This window comes from Lingula anatina, chromosome 2 (assembly GCF_051362555.1).
Source record: "Lingula anatina isolate TDL-2025a chromosome 2, LinAna3.0, whole genome shotgun sequence".
Taxonomy (NCBI): Eukaryota; Metazoa; Brachiopoda; class Lingulata; order Lingulida; family Lingulidae; genus Lingula; species Lingula anatina.
The window spans coordinates 5,155,169-5,177,193 of record NC_141768.1 but is presented as its reverse complement, the minus strand read 5'-3'; the positions used below and the strand labels follow the sequence as shown (position 1 = coordinate 5,177,193).

Sequence of the window (22,025 nt, the reverse complement as noted above, 5' to 3'; positions counted from 1 at the left end):
GGATTTCCGTCACCGTAGCATAATAACAAATCAGGAGGAGGGGGCGGGGTAACGTTACCGCAAATACATTTGCGATTCTGAATGATGCTAGGTAAATCATTGGAAACTAGAACACGTCGTGGGTGTCAGGGAAAATTTTCCAATGGAAGACCTTTATTTTAGCTGCTGATAAGTTCCCCAAGTTTGAGATTGGTTTCTTACAGGAGATTGGTTTCTTACATTTAGGAAACTGGGATTCTTTATATATATTCTTCACATATAAGGTACAAGGTGTTCCAACTGCGGCACCTCAAAGATGAAGAGAGCATCTGTCGCTGATGTGTTACATGTATGATGTGTACGTGTAGCGTCAGGGCTCTGATACGTTTTCTGTGTGTATTGTGCTTGTTATTAATTTTAATTTTATTAAAATACGCCAAAAATTATTCAATCCCTCTTTACACACTGGGATTCGACTTTTGATAAAATTTATAAAGTTTGATTTTAACTTAAAATGACTGGCCATATTACACACCCCTCTAACAAATAAAAACATAAATATTGCTAATATTTCTTGCCCTTTGTATTTTCTGAATATCAGCATTTTTGAACATTATGTATCTCACTGTTTAGAATTTATATGAGCATGTCAGTGTCCAAGAGCAGCGTGGATAAATCTTTACATCAAGTAGGGACAGCAAACCCACTTAAGCAACTTGAACTTACGCAGCTGTTAGAACATCTAGAGAAAGACATGCCACGTTCTTTATACGTAAGTGTTCTAGCTATTTTTTGTTGATGTTTTTCCTCAGCAATTTGGCAAGTAGTTTTGATTAATTAATGTGTGTGTATGTAAATCTTATTGTAAGTTGGTAAGTAATGAGTGACTAAATGTCTGTGCAAAATTTCCATATTTTTATTTTTTCTGAACTCAATTCTTTAAACATTGGAATTTTGCAAAATGTGGATCTGCTTACTACTCCTGTATGATATATGATAATGGCAATATAAAAAATACTAATTTTAATTTACAATCTGCATATTCTGGAATAGATGATTGCTTCAATACAGAGTTCTCAGAAGAACAGCAAGTTTTCTAGTCTATTCTATACTGATAACTGGCCATCATATTCTGTAGTGATCAGCAAACCAGAGGAAACCAAAAGTGAGGTAATAGCAGTGATAACTTAACTTTTTCTTCTTCTGAATGGACCATGTATATCACATTATAGCAAAAAAAGTATTTCTAGTGATCTTATTACTCTGTTAATGGCATTAAGTTTTAGGTAATTCTTGTCTACATACTTTAATAATTTGTGATTATAGGTCCTTAATTTTAGGGGAAAGTTATCTAATTTTGACAGGTTTCATGGGGAGTTTTTTTAATAGCCAAATACACCTACTGTTATTTGTGATTTGTGTGTATGTTCATGTGTCTATATATATTTCAGGGAATAATTAATGACTTCAGATGGTGCTAAATACTTTAATTATTTAAAGATAATGAGACAATACTAGCAGTACATTTGATGTAATTATTGTTTATTATTTATTGGAAACATAAATGTAAATATCTTTTTAAAATACATTTTACAATATGTTTCCTGTGAATATAACAAAATGGCATTAATTCTTTCACTCTCCTTTCTGAAGAGTTAAAGGAATTGTTAAACTTTTGTTTTTTTATTATTATTATAGGTTCACATAAATTACTACCTGGTGTATTTTCAATCTGGTGAGGAAGCAAAAGGTCTAGAATTTTTAAGGAAGAATTATTTTATTGACTGGAGTCAGAACTTCTTATTAGGTAATTGAGCAAAATAGCATGGAGTGAAGACCTCTTGGAGGACCTCTTTGAAGATTTTAGCATTATAACACATTCAGAATCAGAATATTATAAGCACAGTAATGTATAGTTCATGCAGTTCAACTTGTTCCTGGCTGATAATACATGTATCTCTTATCATTATGTCATAGTCAAATAAGTAAATCAGGGGCTATTTCACAAAAGACCTACTACGTAGTACCATATAGCCTCACAACTGGTCTAAAATTTTATACCAAACTTTATTTCCAGTTTTACACAAGATATATTGTGAGAACAGTAATGACTTACTGTATATCTATTCTTTACATGTGTGATGACTCCTAGCTGTATTTAAATGTACTGCTGCAGTGCATGGATTTTGTTTGGAGTAGTTTGAAGTACAAAGACCAATTTTGGCCAAATTGTTTGACCAATTTATTGTTGGCCATTTTGTGAAACTGGCCCAAGATATAGATATAATCAGCATTAGTCGACAATAACTGAACTTTTGCATATCATTTGTTGTCTAGTTTGTCCAAGTCCTTTGTATCAATATATTGGTGAAGTGGCAAGTGAGCATGGAGGAAAGTTGGATGAGGACAATGAAGCACAATGCCACATTCTCTATGTCAAAGATGAAGGTTCCATCCCTAAAATGTAAGTACATCTTCCTAATTGTTTTTCCCTGGGCATTTATACTGGTCTTATGCATTGAAAATGTTATACATATGGACAAACACCATGTGTCTGGACATTTAGCCATCACCTGGATCTGTCGTCCCCAAAGCAAAGTCATCAATATGCACTATCCCCAATAACACCATAATGGGTAAATCATGATACTTCTTTTTCTCAAATTTACAAGAAAGTTAAATCTCATATTAGAAAGTTTTTTTCACACATTGTTTTAACATAAAATAAATTTTCAAGGTTTGACTTTGAACCCCCATGGGTCTAAAGCCCTGTGCTAGTTTCCTGCAATGACCACAGTGCCAGTAGCACAATAATTAAAAATCAATAGTAATTATGCTGTTAATCATTATGTATTGCACCTAAAATGAAAAATAAAGAATTTCAACTTTAAATTATGTGTTTATCTCTTCAGATCATTTCAATGTTATTGATTCTATCAGTTCTATGATTAATGTTTGTCCATAAAAGTGGAAACCTGAACAGTATCTACTGTACATTTTTACACATAACCTCATTCTGCCCAAGTGTAAATTGCTATTTGTTGATATTTCATTTTTTAAAAACTTACTTATCACAAAAATTACCTTTCTTGCAGGGCAATCCCAGATAGTTTTAAGGAAGGTGTCCTATCAGCAGAACACTCACATCAGGTGAACAGTGAATGGAAGTATGGTGGTACAGAAAGAAAGAGGACATATATTCAAAGTTTGATAGAAAATTTACCAACTGTTGCACTATTTACAGCACAGGGACAATGCATAGCCTACATGATAACAAATGAACATGGTGGAATGGGGATGTTGCATGTGACACCAGAACACAGGGGGAAAGGATGTGCAAAGTATGTCATCACCACATTGGCCAAAAAACATGTACAGGTTGGACATTACCCATATCTGTACATTGAGACAGACAATGAAGCATCACTTCTACTGCATTTAAAATGTGGCTTCCACTTGGTAGAAAATTTTCAAATAAAATTTGTACCTTACATAGGACATAGATCACTGCACCCTTAGATTTCTGTGGTGTTATAACCAGATGCTATAGGTACATACAGGTTTGATTAAACAATAAGATATGATTCTTTTTTATATACACACACTGCATGTTCAATGTTTAATTGCCATACCATATTTTTGTTTTACTTAAAATTTACAGAGTGGCTTTGTTGGTATTCCTTTGGCAAATCAGCATAATCCATTTATTTTTGCAAAAGCTATTGAATTTCATTTTTTTCACATATTTTGGTGATGTACACCCCATAAGTAACATACGTAGCATATTTTTGTATTACTACAAATTTGCCAAATGGCTTTGTTTGGTAAAAAGGCAGGTTCTTTATAAAAACCAGCACAATCTTATAATTTTAACAAAAGTTATTAATTTTTTCCTGTTTTGTGTATATTAGCTATTTTTAGTATAAATGCAGTTTTCTAGATTTATCTATATCTACAAAGTTCTCAGCATACAACACAGTTTCTTTGCTTAAATTTAAGTTTCAAATAAATAAATGAAAGATTGAGGGTCTGGGAGAAGTTGAATTTGCTGAACCTTTTAAATATAAAATATATTATATGGGGGAGATTTTATAATTATTTCTATAATTTATATGTAAGGCATAATAGTTTTACATTGGTAAGTTTCAAAATAAAAAAGAAAGGTGGTATATTTTCAGTATTGTAAACTATAATTTAGACATATTCCATCTTGAAGATAAGAATTTTTTGATAAATAAAAATGATATAATAACTTTGATGAGTCTAATTTAAATAACGAAGCCAACATTATGGTGGCCTAAAATAAATAAATCACAGCGAGAATCCCCGCTGAGATAGATTGATCCTGCTAGTACGATAACTTCTATTTTGAGAGTATCGGCTTCCTGTGGGCGTCTGCGAGGAAACTACGCAAATCACAAAATATTTAGAAAAGCACCGTCAACAGCGTTCAATATACTAACCAATACGAAGTTTTAGCTCGCTCCGGACACGCCTTATTACGTGAACTATGAACGGGGGCGTCTCGATAGTCCGAAGGTTCATTGGTCCGAAGGTTCATTGGTCCGAAAAGTGGTAACATTTTCATCGATTTTTTAATCAAGGGTTCATTGGTCCGAAGGTTCTATAGTGAACTTTCGGACCAATGAACCTTCGGACTATTGAACCTTCGGACTATCGCTACGGCCCCCGCACATCGATAGATCTCGAAGTTTCGTTGAACCAAAACATTTTGCTATCCAAAGTTTTTTTTTATTTAACAAATGCCCCTAGAAAACTATAGAGAAATGAACCGTTTTCCCTCTCCTTTTCGTTATATCTGTATCTTTAGAATAAATATTTGTAGCAATAATAAATCTTCGAACCAAATTGCTTTGCCTTAAAAATTCAGTCCGCCTTCCATTCCTTTTATGCCAGCAAGCTATAATCCAAAGGCTTTCTGGTCCCAATTTTGCCTTTTCACTCTTTCTTTCTTTTTGTTTACTTTTTTGTCAAATTAAATCAGCTAATGTAAAATAACTGATAAATTATGGGTCACATCGATTATAATTGGAAATTGTTAACAGCAAAAGTAGAATGTGTTTTGAAGCTGTCACTGTCAGTAGTTTCATAGAAGAAGAAATTTCGGATTTCTGTTTCCTGTCAATCTTTAATGATTTTACACGTTTATCACATATTTTTTCAATTCAATTGCAACATGATTTGTTTGCTTTATAAATCAATATGCATCTTTGTAGCAATTACCACAAAAATGATCATTAATAAAATCATACCGATGTCGATACGGCAATTCACGCGTAGATTGCATTGTTTAGACATTCATGTGTACTCCTGATCTAAGATCTAATATACTCTGTTTATTAGATCTTAGTCCTGATGTACATGTGTACTAACATGAAGTTTGTGCAAGTATTGTTCATAGGGCCGTAGCGATAGTCCGAAGGTTCAATAGTCCTAAGATCTAATAAACAGATATTAGATCTTAGAATAGTCCGAAGGTTCATTGGTCCGAAAGTTCACTATAGAACCTTCGGACCAATGAACCCTTGATTAAAAAATCGATGAAAATGTTACCACTTTTCGGACCAATGAACCTTCGGACCAATGAACCTTCGGACTATCGAGACGCCCCCGATGTCCCGATGTGGGACCTTAACCCAGTTTTCGGCCTTACCAGTACATCCTGTAGGTTCTTACCGCATATAACGGTGTCTGATAAATTTTGGTAGTAGGTCAGAGGAATAATTTTGACCTATATAAAACCGACAAATTTCGTATTCACCTCAACACAACATAAAAACACTTGAAACGTCGGGGTCGGCATTGCCAACAAATTGGTACGGAAATGCATGCATTATCGTTTTCTGACATATAAATAGTTTCCCACAAAAAGTAAAAAGGGGGTGTTACTGCATGGATTTTCCTGCTACGAACAAAAGGGGTGGGTAACGTTGTAAACAAGAGGCGGATAGAGAAAGATTTTTGTCTACCAGGAACCGTAATTCAGAATGGACAAAGATAAGGCTGAAAAGAAGTTGGTAAATCCCCTTAACAGCCGTGAACTTACGCAGCTTTTAGAATATATGGAAAACGATTTGCCACGATCATTGTATGTACGTAGGCCCTACTAGTATTATTTCTGCAGTATTTGAGTATTTGGTTCTTTCCTCGACGAAAAGGGTACTTCATTGTAATGAGTGTTACATGTATAAAGGCCAAGGGGGATTTTGAATTAAACAGAGATTAGCGATCTATTTAACCAGAGACATACATGTATCTGATAATATCTACTGAAAAATCAATCTGTGGCCCTGCATGATAGAGAGTGTATCTTTGAACATCTATGTACTCTTAGTAGCTTATAATTATATGTCAGAAGTTATATACCTTATTTTCATTCCTCTAGAAGTGTGCTATTTTTCTTGTTATTTTTCTGTTTTATGTTGATAAGTTATGGATTTGGTAAAAATTTGTTTTGTTGAGCTTATAATCTGAAACAAAATTGATTTACATGTATTGTATCTGACTATATTCTGTGACAGATGATGACTGCAATACAGAACTCTCAGAACAAGAGCAGCAAGTTTCCTAATCTTATCTATACTGATAGCTGGCCATCATTTTCTGTAGTGATCAGCAAACCAGACAAAACGAAAAATGAGGTAATTGAATATAAATCAAATCCCTTATTTTTCAAATTAAAATAATACCATCAAATAAAATTAAAATGTATACAAAATGTACAATATTTTCACATTAAAGATCATTAAACACTTTGTAATTTGTAGCTAAATATACATGTAAAGTATATGTGTATATGTTTAAGTACCTTTACCTATTTGTTTGACCCATCATTTCAACATTATACGTTGCCAATTTTGATCTAAATAGCAATAGACAGTGTATTTAACCATGTTTTGATTGAAGTTGTAAAGTGATTAAATACAGTTCTTTGGATACATGTAATTATAATTACAAAAATTATACAAAATATTGACAGAATGTAAGATGCATTAAAACAATGTTTTGAAACTCAGACTGGCTATCATTATCTCCTGATGTTGTATGTTGTACCTGATAAAGAGGAAAAAGTCCTGGATTTTTTGCAAAACAGTGCTATCATTGACTGGAGTGAGTCAGTGGTATTGGGTAAGTAAACAATTCATATGGCATTGAGGACAGACAAATAAGAGTAACTAGTGCAGTTTGAAGTAAACATGTGCAGTCACACCTTGGTATATGCAGAATCCAAATTAGCTGCTTATTATTATTTGTTATTATTTGTTTGTATAAGTCTGTGTAAGTGTTACCTATAAAATCCACCAACAGGTTAAAGTCTTTTCTCTGAAAGTAAGGCTCCTATAAATTTTTTAAGCAGAAGAGGCAATTGTTACACTTTATTAACATTACTCCTTTTAATTAAAAGTAAGATGCAGGGTTGGGATGGGGCTGTCTAATCCTGTTTTAGAAAACTTTGATTTTCAGATTTTTAAATGGTCCCTAATGTAATGTGCAAACACCCAAATCTTTTTACTCTCTGTTAAAAATGGTCCTTTCATAATTTACATGACCCAATGGACAGTATTGAAATATAATTTTGGTTTCAGTTTGTCCCAGTCCTTTGTGCCATGTCCTTGCTGAGGTGGCAAAAGTAAATGGGGTAAACTTGGTGTTGAATGCAGAGGAAGACTGTCACATTTTTTACACCAGTAATGAAGACTCTTTACTCAAAACGTAGGTCTTTTACATAAACAAATTTTACAGTTAATTAAATGTTAGCATTTACAAATCAGAAGAAAATAAATGTCTGTTGTCTAAGAGAGCATTCAGAAAAAAATTATACCGGTAGTAGCCTAGTAAAACTTATAGTGCGGGAATTCTCGAAAGAGGCTAGGGAGCAATTAACTTTTTTGTGCTCTTGTTTTAATTATCCCCTTAGCTGGTTGAGAAGGCATGTCAGACACTTAGGGGCCGTTCACATGAAAAATCTATTTTCTAAAAATCTATTGGCAGTATCTTGTGATCACGGTCTGTGCCCTGAATACCCCACGGCTTAAATACTGGCAGTGCGAGCGAGTTGCTTCCAAAGCTGTTATTAATTCTCGGTTGTGCTCGGAGGAGATTCTCATACCTTGACGCATGCACAGTAGGAAGGTAGAAAGTAAATGGCGGTCGCAGTTGCTTTGAAAAATGTGTTTGTCGATTTTGTGCAACAACAAGCACTACCACTAGCCATATTACGTGTCTGTATGCTCGAGTCATCACAACTAACATGATGAACTCCACAGCTTAGAGATACTACTGTGCATGTGTCAAGGTGTCAGAATCTCCTCCAAGCGCAGCCGAGAATTAATTACAGGTTTGGAAGTAACTGGCTGGCGCTGCCAGTAATTTAGCCGTGGGGTATTCAGGGTACAGACCGTGATCACAAGATATGGCCAATAGATTTTTAGATTTTTAGAAAATAGATTTTTCATGTGAACAGTCCCCTAAGCTGATTACATTGACTGCACTTTAGCAAGAATCCCCACAGAGGTAGATCGATCTTGCTGGTAGAATAAGTTTATGCTGACACTCTCTAACATGTCACTAGGCTAGGGCTTCCTTATTACTATGGTAAAATTAACATGTAGATGCAGAATTGTATGTTATTAGGAATATACTTATTACCTTAAAAATACAACACATTTCTGCATCATTCTTGCAGGGCAATCCCAGATAGTCTGACGGAAGGTGTCCTATCAGCAGAACACTCACATCAGGTGAACAGTGAATGGAAGTTTGGTGGTACAGAAAGAAAGAGGAAACATATTCAAAGTTTAATAGAAAATTTTCCAACTGTTGCTCTGTTTACAGCACAGGGACAGTGCATAGCCTATATGATAACAAATGAACACGGTGGAATGGGGATGTTGTATGTGGCTCCAGAACACAGGGGGAAAGGGTGTGCAAAGTATGTCATCACCACATTGGCCAAAAAACATTTACAGGTTGGACATTACCCATATCTGTACATTGAGACAGACAATGAAGCATCACTTCTACTGCATTTAAAATGTGGCTTCCAGATGATAGAGAACTTTAGGGTTAGATTTGTGCCTCACAGATTTCACCAAGATATTTAAACATTCTAAGCTGTATAGCCAAACTTATAAACAATCTAGCTATTAAAAAAAGTCCATGTGAAAATAGTCATGTAAGAAAATTAAATCTTAAATCATTAAGTTAATGGCATTTTCAGTTGTTTTTTTTTTCAATGCACAACACTGATTGTGTGCACATAAACACACTATTTCATATTTTATATTTGTATGATTTTATCAGGAGGTTTTATATTGTTACACTTCATTAGTATATTAAGACGGATGCTAAAAAAAAACTTAAAAGTGAAACCAATCTGATTAAGCACATTCGATGGTGCTTGTGATAACTGTTTATAATCTTTAAATATTTCATATTAGTTTGTTAGTTGGAGTAGCATCAATTAAAACTCAAGCTATTGTATGCTTTTGATAGTATTTATTAAAGTAAACAAGATGATCTCATTTTCTAAGAAACAACTAGATGAAAATGTGTGAATATATAAATTTTTGAATAAGATGTCAATAAGATGTCAATACAAATCTTCAGCAAGGGCATTGTTATATTTTAATGATATGACACATTGTGAAATTGAGCAAACATATAAAACAAAGAATAAATGATTGATCAGCATTCAACCAAAACTGTTGAATCTTTGTCCATGATTAATAAAAAAACACTTCATGAGCAATTCTTTGTCTTTTTTTCTTTTGAGGGACTAGTTCTCAAATTCAATCAGATTTTGTTATCTGATTATGTGCCCTACAAAGTGGTGTTTTTTCCAGAAATTTCCCTTCTATTAATCCACAAGATAAATGTTCCCATAAAGGAAACAGTTGAGCAAGTTCCATGCACATGTTCCTCCATAACCTTGTATTCCTTGGCATTTTTATTTTGATATTGATTGCAGTTGCCCATGTTAAATTCATTGTCATCTCTGTGATGAAACAATTGTTCTGTTTGAAAAAGTTTTTAATATTTTTCTCCCATGTTTTATATCTTCAGGTGTGATAAGTCTGAAAAAAAAGGTATGACATTCACAATAAATGTATAAAATCCCACACTTCTTTTACATGTTTATCTTTGGGTACTTTTCTTTTACATGTTTATCTTTGGATACATTGAGCATCATGTAAATACATGTACGTATACAGTCATGAAATTTGCTGAGTTATATACTATACTCATGAAATAACATGTACAGGTAAATGGGTTATTTTCATCCACGACTTTTACAAGTAGAAAGAACATGCGGCTTTGTACAGTATATTTAATTAAATTAATTACCATTCAATGTCCTGGTACTTACTGGTACATGTAGGGAAGTGTCTTCTTTCTTTGTGTGTTGGTTTATCAACTTTCCACGCACACCGGGGCTCTGATTCTGGTGCCCTCATGTCAAAAGCAGTACTCTTCAAATGTATTTCATAATGCTGCCTGTTAGCTCTGCACCAACTCTGCTCCTTTTGCAATTCAACCGCACACCAGGATTCACGTGATTCCCCGAGTTTGCTGGCTGTTTGTGGATCCAACAACTGCCCTGTTTTATACTGTTGTCCTGATGCAGACATGTCGTTTTCTGCTCAAATCTAAACTAGTTAAGATTATAAAATGTATAACCCCGTGAAACTACAACAACCTATTCTATGCATATGATCCAACACCCTGAAATGTGAGTGGACTTTATAACAGCTACGTTGTTTATGTTACATCCGCGTTGGTAGCATGGCAACCGGACTAATTTCATTGTTTCTGTAAATTTTCCGTACCATACAGACATGAAGTACGACTATGTTCTTGAATAAAACTTAGGTCTAGATTATAATTAGATTACATAAACAGATTACTTCTATTAGCTGTTCTCATGGTCCGTACTAAGATGGATAAAGAGCGTAGGAATATTATTGACTTCCGGTTTCATTGTAGCGCAGTAGGCCTACCTCCCTCTTCCCCTCTATCTCCCTCTCTCTCCATCTCTCTCATTCCGTCTCTCTTGAGCATAAACCTTTAACCTCTCCTGTCAGTGTTAATCGCGGTTTTTGAAGGTGTTACCGATAAAGTATATCAACAGCAATTGAGAGGAGGCAAAAGTGTGACAAAGTTGGATAGGGCCTATATTAGGCCTACACGTACGAATGTTTTACATTAATAATTTTTAAATGTAATTAAAATTTAGCCCGGCTTCGACCTCAAAGCAACGCATCAAAATTTTAAATAAAATAAGTTTGGCCTGATGAAATAATAAACGAAAAAATTAATTTCAGAAAATAAGGATGAAAAAGGGATAAAAGAAGTATATCTCCTCTGCTCTTAGGCTAATTGAACTTTAAAATGGCTTAACCCTCCCCCGGGCCCCCCAAACACACACACACACACACACACACACACACACTAGAGTTATACATGTATTAGGCCTACTAGCCTATTTATGCACTTTATGCCGTTTTTATTAGTAAATAAAAGGAGCCATTTCAAAAAATGCCTTGTATCTACGGTTTAAATAAAAGTTAACTCAAAATATTAATAAAAATTCCAGATTTGACAAACACTAGGCCTATAGGCCTATATAAGAGGCAGGCCTAGCCCTGGTCAAGGAGTTTTACCTTGGTTTGTCTTGCAAAATTGTTTACCCCCTTAAGATCTCTTAAGTAATAAGTCTCGTCACTTGTAATAGAAAACCAAAGTGAATTGGACAAAACATTTTATTGGTTAGCTTGTGAGGAACTGATGCAATCAAATATCTTCAAACAAATGCAAAGTTAAGATATATACCAGTGATGTAACATGCACAGTAGAAATACATGCATGCTCATGTTTTGCTTTCAATTTGAGGCACGTAAAACTTTGCCCCACCTCCCACGCCACCCATCTCTCCGGTTCCGCAATTGTCATACATGTAGGCTATAATGGGACCTAAACCGTGCCAAATCAAAAAGTTGTCTCCAGATAGCCTACTCCTTGTCTTTTCGATGAATGTTCGAAATTAATATGCTACCATTTGATACACTGTTATATCATGAAGAATGAATTACCTTTAGATTAACTAAATGAGCAAAATAAAGACAGTAAAACCTACAAAGAAAATTACGCAGCTTGGGAAACATATTTGTACAACTTTTCTAATGAAAAATAGCTGAAGATATCCAATACGTTTGTACTGTCGTAACTTTATAATAAAAACTATGTCGTAACTATATAATAATTATATAATAATTCGTTAATTTTAAGTCTGTTAACCATATAATGTCTAATAGAGGTAACTACAATTTTAATATAAAAATATTATAAACATGGTCAAGTAAAAGAAAAAGAAAATAATTGATCAGAAAAATTGATTTAAATTATGTAGAATAGAAAGTCCGTATTTCCATTAAAAAGCCAGCAACAATTCCAGTGACATGATTTATCAGAAAAAAATTTTTTCAGTTACAAAACACATACGACACTTTAAATATCATACTTTATAATATTATGCTTATTAACTATCTTTAAAAAAAATATAAAACGGCGAGTACCATACAGTTAACAAAAAGTTTCAGGTGGAATATAGTAATTGTGTTCATTTTTTTGCTGAATTAGACAGCAATCCGATATCAAAAAGAATTTGTGCTGAGATTCATTTGTACTGTGTACCCAGCATGATAGGGCCTACATGATATAACGTGGCGTAAAAAGCCTGTACACCTGGTATTTACCTATTATATTGATCTATAATGCATTTCAATCGCCATTCGTCAATACCAAAATTCCCTCTCCTTCCCAGTTTTAATCCAGTGCCATATAAATTGAACTTTTATACTAGTGTCTTCTTGCGTTAAATTTACTTTTTTTATATCAATTCCCTATGAATCTTCTTGGTTCACTACAGCCTCCACCATAGCTCGCAACGCTGGGGCTTCTATTTCTACTGGACCAAGCTGTGGCTCAGTAGTAGAACTTGAGCTTGAGCTTGAACTTGGACTACTTGAGTGTGGCCTTTGTGGGGTTGTTTCTCCAGAGTCGGCTGGTTCGTTATTTCCAGGATCAGTCGTAAGGGGAGCCGAGGTAGGAGGAGTGGGTGGAGTCGCAGTAGGAGCAGGGCCTTCACCTTCAGGTGCAGTCTCTGCCACCCTAGTGTAAGGTCGCCTCCGCCGTCTTCTGCGCAGAGCCAACAGAAGAATCAAAATAATAAAGATAAGTAAAAGCAAAATAATTCCACCTAGGATGAACCAGTACATGTTGTCTGCCCAAAAATTTGGAAGAGGAGGAGGAACTGCACATACAACACCGGTTCCCTCCTTAGGGCAGCATTCCTCAAACTCAGAAGTGTCGTTAGGGCGGAGATACATACACGGTTCTGTCAGAGGATTGTCTGCACAACACGGGGTACTGTCAACCACCAACACATCTGTTGGTTTACGCATTAAACAGCCGCTGGGAGACCGAGTGCAATTGTTAAAACCGGTCCTCGGTGAGGCACATAGGTCGGCATCCTCGTCGGAATTGTCTCCACACTGATTATGTCCATCACACACCGCTGAGGAGTCGACGTAGAGAGAGTTGCCGCACTTGAACACCGTCTCGTGTCTTGTTATGCTGGCATTACCAGTGTGAAATAGATTCATCGTCAAACGAAAACCTTTGCCATTATGCTTCACACTTCTTGTTCGCAGGTACAAAGCCAACGAGTCGGAAGGCAGGTCAAGGAAGACCGACGTGTTCGACTTAGTACTTTCAGTGTCAAATTTGCGAATGAAAAAGCCACCACGGTTGTCCGAACGATAAGCCGTAAGTGTCATGAAACTATCTTTCCCCCACTCGTCGTATACTGGATTCGAAAACAAATCATTTAATGTGTCACTAGATGTATTGCCAATATCAAACTCCTCAAAGTAAATGTGCAGATTTCTTCCTTTGACGGGTATGGTCCATACGCAGTCGTATACTTCATCCTCGGATATATCAACTTTTTCAATCACTATAGAATGCTCAAAGTCCAATATCTGCAATGATTTTCCACAGTCGGTTATAGTTGGGAAAACGTAAGAGCTCGCTTTTTGGGCATTTGGCAAAAATAGATATGAAAGTGTCATATAATTTTGCATCCCGTCAAAAGTATCCTTGTGGTAGTTTTCGGTGAAAATAATCTCTAGTGTATCACTCCCCGAGACGATGACGGGGGAATATTTATTCACTGTTCCATTGTCTATAATATCTATGTACTTTGCGTAGTTTGCTATCAACAAAGCAACTCGGCCATTGTTTCTATTCCTTATTATTAATTGACATGATATATTTACTGAGTTGTTCATGGAGGGATTGTACCATGATAACCGACCCATAGGAATGTGATCATTTTCAGATCCTAAAATGAGTTGATTCTCAGCAATGTCACGACTTCCAAAGCGGTCCCATTTTGGGATGCAAGTGCCAATGTAATTTTCCTCGTGTCCTGCATAAGCATTGCAGTCCTTATTTTGGTCAAAAGAGAGCTTCATGTAAGGAAATGCAGGGACGTAAAAATAGTCATCACCACTCCCTTTTCTCACCCTCCACTCACATAAATCATTTGACCAGTGGGAATTTTGTTTCGATTTTTCTTCAATAATTATGTTTCTGCACTCATAGTTTACAAAGAAGCACGTAAACCCCTCCTTTACGATTTTCTTAATGGCAACCCATCCAAATAAATAGCTTTTTGCCATCATGTCTGGGTTAGTTGCAAAGAACTTGTATTTGCATCCACTGACCAGTGTTTGATTTTCTGAGGGATTTTTGTGGTGACCGCATTTTGAATTGACGTCCATAATGTCATCATCTTCGATTGTCGTCTCAATCAGCTTCGCTGGCGTGCCTAATAACTCGCGAGAATCGTGTTTTGTGTTTCTTTCGTGCTGCCCTGTGAGACTGGAGACGGGCTTCGCAGAAGAAATGACAACCCTGACATCCTTGTCGATGCCGGCATCCACGGTCAAACTGCATGAACCGATAGAAATGCAGCACATCAAGATCGCAAGTTTGAGGCAGCGGATCGCAGTCATCTTGACATTCAGGAGTGGCGCCGAGGCCCAGTCGCAAACCATGAAATGAAATTTTAAAAAAGTCTTATGTTTGTACTACATGAAAAATGGTTTGTTAAAATGCTGTACAAGATGCCCTCAATTAGGCCCTCCTCTACACCATGCATATGTGCAAAAAGCAGTTAAGTTTTATACTGACACATGTATATCGCATTCTTTTATCACACTTCATTTACCGATTCAACCCTAGGTTTCATAACTTGCGTAAAAGGTCACGTTCAAACCAATGCCTAAACAGAGTTATACATAGCAGCCTCAATTAAATTTGGATGACACACACACACACAGGGTGTATTTCTCTATCTGTTGACCGGTTAATTAGGAACTTTTTCTCGCGTGTAACTCTGAAAAACGTGCACATTGCTATATAGAGTGGCCCAGTGCAGTTAAATTCTTAGCACAAAAAAAGTATATTATAAAATGTTACTTTGACCCTCCAAGTACATGTATTTGCCCTAGTTTTCGTAATCCAGTCAACAGTGTCAATAATGAAAGGTAAACCGACGTCACTTGCGCAGAACTTGTTCAAACCACCGGGAGAAAATATAGTACAAAATCAACATTTTCTAATGTTATTCGTATGATATAGTGATAATCAATCAAATCAACATAAAATACATTACATTCAAGAGTTGAGTGTACCATAAATTATAGTGTTTGCTTAGTTATAACTTTCAACCTTAATCATAGTTTTTTCTGTTTTGTTATGTTTTGTTTTGTTTCTGATATAGGTACAAAGTTTGGTGACTTGTAGGCCCATGAGGCCGGGTGATTTGTATATGTATATCACATGTCACGTTAATAAGTAAATACTGCTACTAAATACTATTGTAGGAAAGTTGCATTTTCGACGCTAGAATACTTTTTGCCTATGACATTCTTGTACAACTGTGTCTTTGTCACTTTCACCTTTAATATAAACCGTTCTTCCTGTGCATCTATGTTTTACATAAAAATGTTTAAAAAAACAGTAACACAACTTAATTCAATATTACGAGAGATTGTGTAAGACGGTCTGACCACAGAAACGCCCAGATAGACACGTCACACCGTAGAAAAGCGCCTTATTCATATAGGTAAAGCAATGCACTCCACGTGCTGGAGAGTGAAGTGTAACTGTATGTGTGGGGGCGGAAGATATGGATGGATGAGACATGCAATGATAATCTTGAACTTACCTGTTCAGTATACTGCCAGTTCAGAAATAAATACCAAACATAGCAGCTTTCGGTTTTAAACCGAAGTTACAATAATAAAAATGTCAAAGTGACCGACGTGTTTTTATTGAACGGGCTAAAAGTACAACGTAAGACTAGGCAGCCACTGTTGGCGGTGTCATATTAGATTTAGCTCGTCTTTTGTCTCTTGATAAAATCTTCTCTCTTCATGTAAAACGAAAATCACCAAAGCACAAAAACTGGAGGTAGTACCACTCAGGTACAAAGGCAACATCCCTGTGGTCTTGATATCCTAGGTCGTCTGTTAGGTAAGCAGTCAGCCGAGCATTGTAACCAGTGGGTTCTTTACATAAGCACACACCAAGGTTCATGGTCGGGCATAACCTTTTGTGAAACAAGAACTTGCATTGTGCACTTACGGCTTATTTCCAGTGAAATCATCGTTCTCCGTATATCGATCCAACTCCGTGGGATTCTTCGCCGAATGCTATCAGATAAGAGCTCGAGGTTACCACGACTCGATCCTCTTGGCGTTGAGTAGAGTACAGAAAAGCTGCTGATTATAAACATGCGTTGGAAACAAGAGGCGTGTTTATCTATTAATCTGACTGCATTCAGCAAGAGTCCCCACGGAGTTGGGTCGATCTACGTAGAACATTGTGAATGAGCAACGTTATTGCCGAGGGGACGGTGAACATTGGGGAAGGGTGACATAAAGTAATTAAAAATTAACTAAACGAGACTTGCATGTGCCCTGTAAGTTGAAGTTTGATTTAGTTTCTACCTATCATCAGTCAGGTTAAAATGCCCCTCTTATTTCTTTGTTCCTGTAGGCCCAAACAATTTCCTTCATGAATTATTGATCTTTATCAGTCAGTCAATCAATTAATCAATCAATCAAAGCGAAATGCGCAAGTACGTGTAATAACGCTTCTATAAAAAGACATGGTTATAACCTAGGATTCAAAATTTTGGACCCTGGTTATGAGGAAGGGAAGTCAACGAGTAGACTGGGCTAATGTAGGCCAAGCAACATGTAAATGTGACAAAGGCTTATTGACAGTTACTACTCAGTTATGCAGGATGCAGTCAGTCAGGTGAACAGTGTATTATAAGCAGAATAATGACGATAGCGTTATAGTCATGTATAGTAGCGGTCACTTCATGCCTGAGATAAAGTACATAATGTTACTGTCCTCTTCCAAAACAAATAGGGAATACCCACCACCACCACAAACACACAAACACTTCTTAAATAGGTTAAATATGACACAGTCGGGCCGATTTCTCCCCCAACCAACTATGATATTTACATGATATTAACAAGTAGTCCAAAATAGTAAATTAAATATTGCGAGGAGAATTATCAGTATAGTGATTCGAGGTAGTTAAGATTTATCTTTTCAAACAAAAATTCATTGTAATGACACGCATAATGCAGCTGCGAATGTTGCATATTTCATCATTAACTACACATCACAGCAGAAGCACTTACCCCGGAGATTTGCTGTGGCCTAAGTTACAAGCATGGAATACAGGCAACTGAGCCCAGTTCCAACACCGTTTCCTCTATGATATGAGTCGGTGAACTCATTTACATATATTTTAAAGTCACCTACGCAAAATGAGTTGTTTTCATGTGACTTCTTTTGGAAGCTTTCCAATGACATTTTCAAAAGGGAATCACTCGAGCGAACACAAGGTCATTTATAGCAGTTTTATTTTAAAAAATGGCCCGATACTGAGAAAGCATCTTCCAAACCAAACAGAGGACCCTCCGCCCCCTAGACAAGACGTTCTCTCCGTCTCGCCAGAACATTTCTTAGAAGTGCAAAAAACGGTTTCATGTGATACTTATGTAGGAACTCAGATCTGTGCAAGTGGTTACTTGAAAACACGAATTAAGGAATCTAAAAAATGAAACGGTAAACCGCACCATCTTGTGATCTGTGCATTACCTCGTGACTCGTGCCAACCTGGGTTAATTTAAATGTCACATGTGACTTATCGTGACACCCTCTGAGGTAATAATTGGTAAAATACCGGTTTTATAATAAATACCTTTTTTACCCTTTTATGTAGGTCTACCATGGGTTGTTTTTCCGGACTTCACTAGATTAGCCTTCTACATAAAGTAGTAAGATGCAAATAAGAGGATATTAACGCCATGAACGCAATACTGATATTATAATGGTCTGGAGCACCTCAAAATACGTAAAAATAAAGCAGTCCATTAAAGATAAAAGTAAAATACTTAATAGAATAGTTCCTATACTTGTTCTGTACGATTAGCTTTATAATGACGTTGACGGTTAGGTATGCAGGACCGTAGCCGGGGGAGGGGGGGGCTCGACAGAAACCCCCCTTTTTGCTGGGAAAAGGTCCCCCCTGGGTAAATATTTATATAGTGACGCGAAGGTTTTATGGTAAAAGGCCCATTTTTTTTTTCAATAAAAGAATCCCCCTTTTGAAATTGCTGTTTACGGGCCTGGCACCGGTATGTATATAATGACGATGTCCCAAGGGTAATATGCATGTAGACGGATGTTAGGTGCGAGGTATTCATTGAGAATAATAGGGGGGGAAAACAAGTTGCCGAAAACAGTAATTTGTAATATTTTGAATAAACTAGTAGTTACAGTCTCATGCTCCACCTTCCAGTATTATTCTATATTTGTGTTGACACTTATTGTGTTAGTTGAGCTAGAGCTGTCTGACAATGTGGGAAATTTGCTCTTAAAGAAAGGGATCAAAACATCGGTTTTGAAATGAAATGGAAACGACTGTTCCTTGAAATTAAAACATTTAAAGCCACGCTCCAATTTGATTGTTCTTGCCCATTCAAAGACAAAATATTTAATAAAAATGTCTTTATCAATTCCATCTTCAGAAATTACCCCCATTACTGTGAGACAAATCGGGGATCATGATGGTTGGTTGATTTAACATTTTACATGAAAATTACCATAAATGCAAAATGTTTACCTTGTTCTAAAGTAGGGGACAACAGTAACAGCACACGATCCCTGGGTGAGGCTGTACCTAGGGGTGGATGTGGCGAAATTTGTGGATGTGATAGCTACCCGATTATAACATTCAGTTTCAAAGACAGAAAATGCAAAAATGCACGCCATGAAAATAATGTAATAAAAACATGTGTAAAAATCTCTCACAAGTGTAACTAGGTTTTCCTTAAAATAAACAAAATACAACAAAAATGTGCTGGTACATATGTTTGTATTATACAATTTTACTTTGCATTGTCACACCAATGTAAATCATGTCCCCCCCCCCCTTTTTTTTGACAATGAGATGACAATGAGATGTCAACTCTTCTTGGGTGTAAATACCATTATCCATTGTCAAAAGCAAAATGCTGAAACATGTCCATTTATAGCAGGACCAAAACAGGTATAGCCATTTACATACATATTGACTATTCAGTTCATAGACAATTACTAGTAATCAAATCCTCCATAATCGTTACACAGTGATATATAGTCCTTGCTTATTTTTCAAAGAAAAATATATCTACTGATTACAGCAGGAGTACTTTCATGGTTTGAGTTTAACCAAGCATAAAAGAGTTCCACTTTACCTATATCAAATCCTATATATATGACATCAAAATGAAAACCTCAGAGCCTGAAGCAGTTGAAAGTATATCTAAGTAACTATGTTAGTAACCACTGTAGAGCATTTTTTTTCAATGCGCCTCTTCCTGAACTATCAGTGTAGTTACATTCAAGTCTGTCCCTGGCTGGTCTTGAATATATACTGGGAATACTGATACCTCTATATCTCAATGGCCACGCTGACAAAGCAACAGGTTTCCCTCAGGCAATGTGAGGCAATGTGATACCACATTCTATATGTATGGCCCTCATTCAACAGGCATACTCCCTGCTCATTATCACACCTGGACCAAATACTTCTTCTTTGCCCACTTGAACAGAGATATTTTGGAATTTTTTTGCTGTACTTTCATCCATCCTGTTCTGAAACCTTTTATTGTGCTTTGTATCCATGTATCCATACTATTTTCATCACCAGTTTTAATAAATTTTTTCTTAATCCAGACAGAAACCTTTTGCTATGATGTCACTGGGGTATCATTTAATGTTTCCATGCCACCAAGAGTTGTTTCTTGTGATTCCAGTCCTACGAGATAGAGAATATATTTCCACAGCATCAGAAAATGTCCTGGTAGGAAGCAAGATGTAGTGTACAAGGACATGGCAATTACAACCATCAAACCAGAATCTGGGAGACAAATTAAGGAAAAATTGCACAGCCTCAGCAAGAATAATCCCACTGCTGTCAATTTCAAACATGGGATACACACAATGAAAATGATTAAATCATCTACATAAATGCAATATAAAGTACAAAGGGTTATTTAGAATTTGACAATGGTACGGAATGTCTGTCTCATGGCTAGATCAAATATTCAGATTCAAGCACTCTTTTGTGTTTTTTATATTCATTATAGATCTATAACTATTGTAAATGTAAATATAATGAAGAAGAATGCTAGAGACTGATAATGTGAACTCTTTTAGACATTGTTCTGTAGTGCTATGACACACTTATTACTAAGTTACTACCCGATCTGAAAACGTGAGATTACATACAAGCCCCAGTCCCATCTACTTATGGGATTCGGACGATTTCACGCAGAGATTAGGCAAAGAATTACTTTTATACCTAGCAACTAATGGACCCTCATCGTTGTCACTGCTGGTGACAATAAAAGATGAGTCCAGCCCAACACTATCACTAGAGTTTAACATTGATACCTGGTATTAAATTAAAAGGATACTGAACAGCTTCCTCTCCCAAGGCTCCAGCATATACAGGGCAGTGTTCATGATATACTGCAGATACCAATAGGCCATGAATTCTTTAGTTTTCTGCCACATTCCCATTCTTTGTAGCATCCGATTTTAGTTACTTCTTAAAATTGACACTAGGGGGCAGTAGTTTTGCTTACCACATTGTTAAATTTTCAGTAAACATATTTGGCCTTTTGAGAGGTTGATAACTGCTAAAGATTATACACATTATCTATGCAATGTTAATTGTATAATTACCAGCCCTGCAACTTAACATTCTGGCCGCCGTATTTCACTACCATTTTTTATGATCTAAGCAACGGTAAAGCTATTGAATAAGCTGATCGCACACTACACGAAATATATAATCTTTATTGAGCACTAAAATGTGTAGACGTTACATTTTACAGGCTTTCTACACTAGTCATAACAACTTAACAAAAATTATACAAATCTATACAAATACTTATGGAATGATTACTGGGATGCCACAAATACAAACCAGACAAACTCGCTGTGGTTTATCACAAGTTTAGATAATTTAAGTTTTTAAAATATAGGCCTATTGAATGTTGCTTGTTTTAGAAAAAAAAAGCTTACAAAACTTTGCGTGTACTTTTTTTTTCTAAAAATTGCATATATATATATATATATATATATATATATATATATATATATATATATATATATATATATATATATATATATATATATATATATATATATATATATATATATATATTAGTTAAAATGTACTCGATCCGCGTGACAGACCGGTTTGTATAGTGTTTGCCAAATATGATTTGGGATTGTACAGGCTTAAACATGGATCGGGTGTATTAAAATCTGTAAAATTGCCACGCGTTACAAATAAAGATAAATAAATAAATAAA

At 35.8% G+C, this 22,025-nt stretch overlaps 5 protein-coding genes across 10 annotated transcripts; 2 read left to right on the top strand and 3 right to left on the bottom strand.

Moving 5' to 3' along the window:
* The first annotated feature begins 6 nt into the window (after window positions 1–6).
* Window positions 7–4,235, top strand: LOC106159842 (glycine N-acyltransferase). Of its 4 annotated transcripts, none has more exons than XM_013536271.2 (6): window positions 7–91; window positions 613–751; window positions 1,033–1,149; window positions 1,678–1,786; window positions 2,317–2,443; window positions 3,075–4,235. In XM_013536271.2, exons 2-6 carry the CDS (start codon window positions 620–622, stop codon window positions 3,496–3,498), a joined length of 909 nt encoding a protein of 302 aa, XP_013391725.2. In that variant the 5' UTR covers window positions 7–91; window positions 613–619; the 3' UTR covers window positions 3,499–4,235. The 4 variants fall into 4 exon arrangements, with proteins under 4 accessions (XP_013391725.2, XP_013391723.2, XP_013391724.2 ...); XM_013536269.2 differs by having other exon boundaries at window positions 46–337; XM_013536270.2 differs by having other exon boundaries at window positions 77–263.
* A 1,603-nt stretch (window positions 4,236–5,838) lies between these two features.
* Window positions 5,839–9,358, top strand: LOC106159839 (glycine N-acyltransferase-like protein 3). 2 transcript variants are annotated; one of them, XM_013536264.2, is made up of 5 exons: window positions 5,839–6,088; window positions 6,522–6,641; window positions 7,017–7,128; window positions 7,587–7,713; window positions 8,687–9,358. In XM_013536264.2, exons 2-5 carry the CDS (start codon window positions 6,522–6,524, stop codon window positions 9,102–9,104), a joined length of 777 nt encoding a protein of 258 aa, XP_013391718.2. In that variant the 5' UTR covers window positions 5,839–6,088; the 3' UTR covers window positions 9,105–9,358. The 2 variants fall into 2 exon arrangements, with proteins under 2 accessions (XP_013391718.2, XP_013391716.2); XM_013536262.2 differs by having other exon boundaries at window positions 5,839–6,092.
* Window positions 9,359–9,576: 218 nt separating this feature from the next.
* On the bottom strand, window positions 9,577–11,383 carry LOC147763344 (protein SPATA45 homolog). Its single transcript, XM_087005596.1, has 2 exons — window positions 10,370–11,383; window positions 9,577–10,076 (listed from the first exon to the last, which is right to left on the bottom strand). The coding sequence occupies exons 1-2, from the start codon at window positions 10,629–10,631 to the stop codon at window positions 10,054–10,056; spliced, it is 285 nt and encodes a 94-aa protein (XP_086861722.1). The 5' UTR covers window positions 10,632–11,383; the 3' UTR covers window positions 9,577–10,053.
* A 361-nt stretch (window positions 11,384–11,744) lies between these two features.
* On the bottom strand, window positions 11,745–17,938 carry LOC106159849 (uncharacterized). Of its 2 annotated transcripts, none has more exons than XM_087005593.1 (2): window positions 17,793–17,938; window positions 11,745–16,681 (listed from the first exon to the last, which is right to left on the bottom strand). In XM_087005593.1, the coding sequence occupies exon 2, from the start codon at window positions 15,120–15,122 to the stop codon at window positions 12,903–12,905; it is 2,220 nt and encodes a 739-aa protein (XP_086861719.1). In that variant the 5' UTR covers window positions 15,123–16,681; window positions 17,793–17,938; the 3' UTR covers window positions 11,745–12,902. The 2 variants fall into 2 exon arrangements, with proteins under 2 accessions (XP_086861719.1, XP_086861720.1); XM_087005594.1 differs by having other exon boundaries at window positions 11,745–15,120.
* Window positions 17,939–19,517: 1,579 nt separating this feature from the next.
* On the bottom strand, window positions 19,518–21,294 carry LOC112041497 (serine palmitoyltransferase small subunit A-like). The gene is made up of 2 exons (XM_087005595.1): window positions 21,120–21,294; window positions 19,518–20,560 (listed from the first exon to the last, which is right to left on the bottom strand). The coding sequence occupies exons 1-2, from the start codon at window positions 21,235–21,237 to the stop codon at window positions 20,391–20,393; spliced, it is 288 nt and encodes a 95-aa protein (XP_086861721.1). The 5' UTR covers window positions 21,238–21,294; the 3' UTR covers window positions 19,518–20,390.
* Window positions 21,295–22,025: the final 731 nt, after the last annotated feature.

What these genes read in the sequence shown, in the direction of transcription:
- LOC147763344 (XM_087005596.1), bottom strand. Translation starts at nt 10,631, where the DNA reads ATGTCTGCATCAGGACAACAGTATAAAACAGGGCAGTTGTTGGATCCA. An exon ending in ACACTTCCCTACATGTACCA is followed by an intron (nt 10,077 to 10,369) that starts GTAAGTACCAGG and finishes CTTTTTTTTCAG; the next exon opens with ACTTATCACACCTGAAGATA.
- LOC106159849 (XM_087005593.1), bottom strand. Translation starts at nt 15,122, where the DNA reads ATGGTTTGCGACTGGGCCTCGGCGCCACTCCTGAATGTCAAGATGACT.
- LOC106159842 (XM_013536268.2), top strand. Translation starts at nt 331, where the DNA reads ATGATGTGTACGTGTAGCGTCAGGGCTCTGATACGTTTTCT. An exon ending in AGGGCTCTGATACGTTTTCT is followed by an intron (nt 372 to 612) that starts GTGTGTATTGTG and finishes CTCACTGTTTAG; the next exon opens with AATTTATATGAGCATGTCAG. An exon ending in GAAGGTTCCATCCCTAAAAT is followed by an intron (nt 2,444 to 3,074) that starts GTAAGTACATCT and finishes CCTTTCTTGCAG; the next exon opens with GGCAATCCCAGATAGTTTTA.
- LOC112041497 (XM_087005595.1), bottom strand. Translation starts at nt 21,237, where the DNA reads ATGCTACAAAGAATGGGAATGTGGCAGAAAACTAAAGAATTCATGGCC. An exon ending in TTGGGAGAGGAAGCTGTTCA is followed by an intron (nt 20,561 to 21,119) that starts GTATCCTTTTAA and finishes TTTGTCTCCCAG; the next exon opens with ATTCTGGTTTGATGGTTGTA.
- LOC106159839 (XM_013536262.2), top strand. Translation starts at nt 5,988, where the DNA reads ATGGACAAAGATAAGGCTGAAAAGAAGTTGGTAAATCCCCTTAACAGC. An exon ending in GAGTGAGTCAGTGGTATTGG is followed by an intron (nt 7,129 to 7,586) that starts GTAAGTAAACAA and finishes TTTTGGTTTCAG; the next exon opens with TTTGTCCCAGTCCTTTGTGC. An exon ending in GAAGACTCTTTACTCAAAAC is followed by an intron (nt 7,714 to 8,686) that starts GTAGGTCTTTTA and finishes TCATTCTTGCAG; the next exon opens with GGCAATCCCAGATAGTCTGA.